We start from the raw sequence: 7,183 nt of genomic DNA on the forward strand, positions 1-7,183 counted from the left end.
GTCGACTAATCGTGGCAGCCCTAGATCGTATCACATAACCTTCATCCGCAGATTTTGACAAGTTGACATGAAATTGACTTATCTTATTAAAGCTTCAGAACAGCTACTCAGTGCAGTGATGTTACTTTATCGTCTGCTGTATTTACATTCCAAGACCAACGATGAACTTTTGGTTATGCTTGATAAAAGTAATCAAAGACAACATTTTCTCTTAAGGGAAGCTCATTACACAGTCCAAGTACTGAGTGTGCTTCCAGGATTTAATCAGCGAAGCTGCGCAATCTGATCTCAGTTTGCTCTAAGCTCTTATGTACAAGTTCCTCTTACCTTCTGCAGCCTTGATGTTTATGACCAAGTTGTGCCGCGCTGTCTCAAAAGTGCGCCTGTTATAGGCAGTAATCTGTAGGACACAGAGGTGAAAGTTTAAGCCCAGATCAGTCCAGCTTATAAGGCAGCAGTTCTCCAGACAAGGCTGAGCTCGATACACGACCCGGGTTCTGTACCCAGCTGAGGCGCCGTTGAACACTTTAAGCCTTTTGGGAAAAGAATTTGTACAGTAGCTTATGGGAAAGCATAACAAGTATAAAGGAATTTAAGTCTAGCATCTGTAAGAGTAACATAGTACTACGTCGCTTCCAAACACATATGCAAATCAGCTGGGCTCAGTGAAATAAATTCCAACTCATCCTTGGAGTACAACTTGACAGATTTCATTGAATGTTTTAAATTTACTCAAGACTTTTGGCACAAAAACAAGCAGTCACTTTCCATAGTTGAAATAAGCAGCAGCACAAATTACTTAATCGCCACTCTTTTCACTTTGAAAGCAGTCCAACCACCCACCTCTATGACAGTGGGCTTGCCAATGTGCTCTGCAGTGGGAGAACCATAGAGCACTCCGTCACTATGTGGGGTCCTTTGGATATATCGTAGCCAGCCCGGCCTGTCGGGGTAGCCCTTCAGGTTGGTGTTGAAAGTGATCGGATCGTTGCTGGGGTCACCTGCAGACAGAGCAGAGGAACGGTAAGGGGGCCAATAACGTGCGTTATGAAATAAGCAGCGCTCTATGGAGTTTATATGCAATCACCACCTCTACAAATGTTTCAGATGTAGTTAGATATTCAGATATATTGATGATATACTATACAAACATGATAATAACATGTTTTTGATCACAGTGTGAATGTGACAGCGTTATACCTGATTTTGGGTAAGGAGGAAACTCTCCTTTGAAATACTCCCTCTCCAGAACGTGGACGAACAACACGCCTGCAGACGGGTAGACATTACGGTCTGCGTGCGACCTCGACAGGATGGTGACCACTGAAACACACATTTTAAAGACAACAGAAGTAAGCAGAACATTTCCTGTATGCGTACTATTCATCAATAAAGTGGACCTTGGTGCTTTTTCATATTTTGGTACACACAATAAACACTATGTCCAAATGTTTTTGCGTAGACTGTCATATCTATTTTATTTATAGCCTTAACCAATTTAAAGTCCACTTTAATGTCCTGCCAGCAACAGCAAATGGAAAAAAAGAGAAAATGTTAAACTAGTTTAAACGTGAAATCAATAAGTGTTTGCGGTGATCTATTCTATCTGTTTCTCTTGCCTGGCATCTGCATTCTTGTAAAGGTAGAAGCATTCACTTCCCACAAACGTCAACAAGTGTGAAGAGAAAAACTCAGATTATTGCTCAGACAGACTACAGCTCTGTAAATAAGAGGCGCTTGACAAAACCAGTTAAAGAAAGGGAAAGCGTCTGAGGTACTGTGAGTGAAAGCAGCAGTAATGAGAGTCACTCATATTGTACAGAGTTCTTTTAACGCCCTCCCCCCCACTTGATCTCCATTGTGCTGTCTTTTTAGCCCCCGCTCCGTTTCAAACACAAACATTTAGTCTTTATTTGTGAAGGGCATCACTAGGGAAATGGTAGCCCCTTAACAAAAATTTACACAATGTAAGACCGGGGGTGATTTACCCATTTCTCTCCCTCTCTCTCTCCCTCCTTTTGTGTCTTTCTCTTTCATTACTTCCTCCTCTCTTGCTTCATCTTTTTTTGCTTGTGTACAGCACGGCTTTTTTTTAGCACAGAGTTTTCTTTTTTTCCCTCTCTCGCTCTCTCTTTCCGTTCTCGATTTTTGCCTTCTCTGTGCCACAGTGGGTGGGAACTCAATTTTTAATCACCATGGGAGACTGAGGCCGAGTGTATGAGGAAGAAGAAGAGGGGGAGGAGGGCTTGCAAAGACGAAGGAAGGGAGACTGGACTGGAGATCTGTGCTATGAAGTGCCAGAGAGGGGGAGAGAGAGGGGGTTTGAACTGTTCTTGCCCGTGGACATACAACTCCAGACACATTAAGCAACTAGGTAAAAGCCTGGGTAAAGTCTCTATGTACATATGTGCCTTCCCACGGGCAAAGAGTGGCTGGTTTTCCCAAGTTTTACAACCCTCTCTAATCTGCTAATCAACCCAGCATTTTCTATCATTAGCATCATAATATTAAGTACTCTTCTCCTTCTACACTGAACACAGGCTGACTTTCAAGGAGAATGCACTGAAGAGAGTAATATCAGGATTTACATTTTAATTCATGTCAATGAGAAGGGGAAGTGAGCATTAGATGCAGTTAATTAATAAACCCTCAGCATCTACAAGTACACCAGTGAGACACTGCAACTCTAAAGACATAAAACAGTCCCACATGTATGTTAAACCCTCCTACAGCTGTGGTCAGTGACAGAGATGCTGAACTGACCATGTGTCTACAGCCCCCAAGGGCTCAGTCACGGCAAGATACAATCAATAGCATTTAGCGGCTGCTAAATGTGGTGTTAGATGAACAACCTGAGGTCGTATCCACCACATCTCTTTTCAAGAAAACCACCTGGGCATGACTAATCTGTGCGATGGCTCTTCTCACCGCAACCGCTGCACCCATCGCATTAGGATCTGGGTTAGTCTGAGACCAAAAATAAACCATCATTCAGTCTCAGCAGACCGCTTACTCGCTGATGACTTCGGTCGATCCTCAAAGCTGAATGCACGCCCTCGGATTCTATTATGTGACACATTGGGCCTCATTAATTCTCCGCCACACAAAGGACCACTTTCAGACCATGCCGGTCAAGGTCAAATCCTGGCTACGCTGCTTTAGTCCGAGCCCAAAACTGGATGTGCTGTGAACATTTGCAAGAGATTCGGAGATGGGAGATGTAGGACATTCGAACAGCCTCAAGAAAAAACGAAGTGTTTTAACCTACTGATATTAAACCTTTTCATCCAACAACAAAGATTTAGGGATGAAGACAATTTTATTTTTTAGTCAGTGAAGCTTAAGTATGTTTCAATGCAGCAGCTTCCACTTATGGCTCAGCCAGTGTAAGTAGAGATCACTAACTAAGCTACACCGAGGATTTACTAATAGCATCAGATCTGCTTATTTGCAGCAGGATGACTTTCTGCCAGGCCTTCTCGAGTTGATGACCAGCAGCACTTCCACCGTACACCAATACATCACCAATTTAAGGTTAATGGTAAACTGTCCACTGCATAATAACCCAGCAGTTTCAGTTGGAGGACAAAGGTAGTGAGGCAAGATGTGCATGACAACACATATAAGAAGCTAGATTTCCCCAACAACAGAAATGTTGCACTACAGTCTATATTCTCTATGAATTGCTTAAAATCATTCAAACACTGCTTTTTAATTTTTTAACCCACATGCCATCATACCATAGTAGATGCTTGACAGGCCTTAGGGGTGGTGGAAATAACTAACCAACTTTATGATTTTCTGGGCTGACCTTAGACTGGGATAATGTCACGACTGACATTGGATTAGTTAAAAATGCCATTGGCAACGTGAAGAAAAGTAAACCTCCCTCCTTCAATTGGCTCCAGCTAACTGAGGCCTCAAACTAGATGAGAGACAACAGAAGGATGTCCTTTAGTTCTGCTGAGTCAGCTTCATGTGCACATGTAGTCTGGGTCATGAGGAATGCATGTGCTCCTTTGGTGTTTAGCGGGGAAGCCCAGAAAACAAGGATCGCTACTGTTGTAGTATTCTGCCAACAGAGTCTGAGAATCGACCTGTTCTCAGACATGGAAGTGAAAGTCGCTGCTGGTGTCACAACAAGCAGAAGTCAACGGATAAAGACAAGGGCGGGCAAGAAACCACCGGTTCCATCCTCTTGCGCTCAATAAATGTAAGTAAATAAAAAATGTATCTACAGTGCTCATTAGCTTTAAAACAGTGCTGCAAAGTATCGACATCACGTTAAGCAGGATAAATATTGCTTTCTGTAATAGTTAATGATTTAGGAGGAATTCTAATTCTAGCAAGGACAAGGTTTAGATGACGTTCAAATTCATTAAAGTGCAGCTACAGCAGAAGAAAGTGGGCCAAGTCTGGGGGACAGCAGACAACTCAAAACAATAATGCCAGTATTAATGGGGAACCAGCTGAGCGTGTCACTGTGTTATGACCGAGGGGAGGGGGAGGGGGACAGCGGGTCAACACATGACGTGCACCACTGCACACACCCACTCACCGTCTCTGGACACGGCTGCTCTCTGCTTCAAGGCCACGGATTGCTCCACACGGACATTTCTCCCGTGTAAAGCGCTGTGTTTCGTGTCATAGGCATGCACAATGCAAACTACTGGATCAATGGATAAAAGCATGAATGGAACAAGTTTCTTTTTTTTTTAGCAGCAATTTAAACAACAACACCCAGTTTTTAAAGCACTCTGACAAAAATCTGATTCAGTCTGTTGCACCCGTCCAACATTAATTAAAGCCTGTTGTCATAGTTATTGTTTTAGAGGAGTTTGAAATGTTTTCTAAAATATTAACGTAGGCGTTTTTCACAAAATGTTAAAACCAATCTAGACAAAGTGCAAAACAAAATGTAAGCATATTGACTTGACAACAAATACTGCACTACAGACTGCCGCATTTATATCAAGCAATTCGCCAGGCTGAATTTAATGTGGCTTGTTGGAGAGGTGGCATATGGTCAGAGAAGAAGCCACTAGATTTCAGTGCAGATCCTGACACTATCTTGAAAATTGCACAATAGGACACTAGCCTTTGTGAAGGATTAGCTCTCAGTTTGAAAGCCCTTCCGCTTTCAAACTCAATAGCACTTCTCTATTTATGAGTATTAGGTCTCTGTGTATAAAGCTATAGTGTGTTTTGACTGTGGAGTAAAATATCCCACTCTCTTCATGTTAGTTAACACTATAGTAACAGTGCTGTGAATGGGCCCCTTAATTTTGACGTTTTATCAAAGCCTGAAAAAACAAACTGGTCAACAAGTGTTTTGCTACTGGGATTCTTTTGCCTGCACTTTAACAAATTCTACTTGCTATTTTCCAAATCTGAAAACTGTTTTCATGTGGAATGTCTCATTTCCTTGTTTTAGTTATAATATCGCAAGTATTTGACAACTAGAGACAACTGGACTGAAATGATTTGGTTTCAAGAAAAGTGAAGCCAAAATTAAGGAAGGTGTTTTTGTCTGTCGTGAAATCCATCAACTGGTGCTTGAGGATGGGTTCAAAAGGAAGCAAGCATGGGAAGCATTCATCCAGGTTGTTAAGAATTTTCTATTATCTTGATTTTGAGGATAACATGTTGAAATGTACTGGAATGTCACTAAAGGTGCACTTGTTACATTCTCATCCTGACAAAATCCATGTGATGTTGTCGGTAAAAATCCTCCCTCTCTTTTTCAATGCTTTCGCCTTTCATAACTACATGGGAATCTGCCCGGCCCGGGACCCACCACCAGTCCCCTCTGAGTGCTTTCCCCAACCGCAGTCTCAATACATGCTCATGCCATGTGCCATTACCCTGACATATGCCCTGTGGCAGATGGGACAGGCTGGATGGATGGATATTAAAATTGTCATCATCAGGGTTAAAAAAAAAAAAAAAGCAAAATAAAGAGCTGGTCTTAAGTTCCCAGTAGCAAAAAGAATGACGTATATATGCAGACCAGTGTTATAGCAGTAAACTGGGGCACTGAGATGACATTATCCATTACTCAGCACTTCTTTTGATAACTAATTGTTATCAAAAGGCACTTTTTAACAACATTTGCTGATTCCAGGCTATACTGATATGGAAATCTAATGTATATGTTTCTTTTAAGATTGTAACCACAATAATATCTCAGGCTTAGGTCAGTGATTGAACCTTACATCTTTCATGGAGGTGGGACTCATTGCAGAGACTGTATTAGTACCTAATAAAGTGGCAGCTATGAGCGTGCAGACTTTTAGGAGCAGTGTATTGAAATAAACGAACCTATTCCCTACATTAAATTTTGGATAACCTGAGCTGCTAAACTATCAGGAGCTAGGTAATTAGGCATTCATAACACACCTGTTCTACATAAACCAGGCCTGCGCTAAGAGGGGAAAAAGGCTGAAATAACGACCGACAAGAAACACAGCTAGCAAGAGAAACGTTGTTACTAACAGCTGGAAATGTAAGGTACCGTAGAGAACACAATTTGTCACTAAGTGCACTGTGAAAACCCATAACGTGTAATGGTCTAGCTGTCAAATTGGTAGCCATTTTTTCCTCTTGTCTCCACCTCAGCCTCTTGGAAAAAAAATGCTCAACGGCAGCGAGCTAACTGGCTAGCTAACTAGCTCGGATACTTCACCAGAGCCGAACCGTTTTCAAAGATGTCGGGATATTTCCCGAGTTCAGTCGATACGTACCCGTACCAAGCCATACCGCGACAGCTGCGGCGGACATGGTGCAAATCATCTCCCCGAATCTTTACATTAAACAGGACCGCTTTGTCTAATCGCCACTGGGTTTGACAGCCATAATAATAAGCATCCTGCAGCATTCCTCCCTCCGCCTCCTCCTGCCTTCACTGGAAAACACAGCAGGACCGCTCATTGGCTGAACATCTGGATGGAAAAACATGGTAAAACATGATGGGAATCGGAATATAGGAGCGCCACGCCTTTACCAAATGTTTCTGTGTGATGCTCTCGGAACGGTTAGATTATATCTGGCTGCTTGCAAGGAGTGGCTGCCTCTGTGTGCGTGTGTGTGCTTTGCTGTTTATCTGTCTGCTTCTTGTATTCAGACTGATGGGATTTGTCATAATAAAGCATTCCTCCACTAAAAGCCACAATTTTTAGTGTTT

The 7,183-nt window shown here is 42.4% G+C and overlaps 2 protein-coding genes across 8 annotated transcripts in view; one reads left to right on the forward strand and one right to left on the reverse strand.

Annotated features, from left to right (window-relative positions):
• Positions 1-7,059, reverse strand: part of sgce (sarcoglycan, epsilon) — a 13,514-nt gene extending 6,455 nt beyond the window's left edge. For 2 of the 6 annotated variants that reach the window (XM_005728736.2, XM_013909749.1), the window contains exons 1-5: positions 6,744-7,059; positions 4,559-4,669; positions 1,201-1,323; positions 844-1,001; positions 328-400 (exon numbers count right to left, since the gene is read on the reverse strand). In XM_005728736.2, coding sequence (XP_005728793.1) covers positions 328-400; positions 844-1,001; positions 1,201-1,323; positions 4,559-4,669; positions 6,744-6,792 — 514 coding nt within the window. In that variant the 5' untranslated portion in view covers positions 6,793-7,059. The remainder of the gene's footprint in view (positions 1-327; positions 401-843; positions 1,002-1,200; positions 1,324-4,558; positions 4,670-6,743) is intronic. The other 4 variants (XM_005728734.2, XM_005728735.2, XM_005728737.2 and 1 more) reach the window with 4 other exon arrangements.
• Positions 3,893-7,183, forward strand: part of ppp1r9a (protein phosphatase 1, regulatory subunit 9A) — a 50,658-nt gene continuing 47,367 nt past the window's right edge. Inside the window, exon 1 of one of the 2 annotated variants that reach the window (XM_013909746.1) lies at positions 3,893-4,213. The gene's annotated coding sequence lies outside the window, so the exon portion shown is untranslated. Of the gene's footprint in view, positions 4,214-6,173; positions 6,506-7,183 lie in introns of those variants that run through there. The other variant, XM_013909747.1, reaches the window with a different exon arrangement.

Source organism: Pundamilia nyererei, unplaced genomic scaffold, assembly GCF_000239375.1.
Source record: "Pundamilia nyererei isolate P.nyererei 1_Seehausen unplaced genomic scaffold, PunNye1.0 scaffold00030, whole genome shotgun sequence".
NCBI lineage: Eukaryota > Metazoa > Chordata > Actinopteri > Cichliformes > Cichlidae > Pundamilia > Pundamilia nyererei.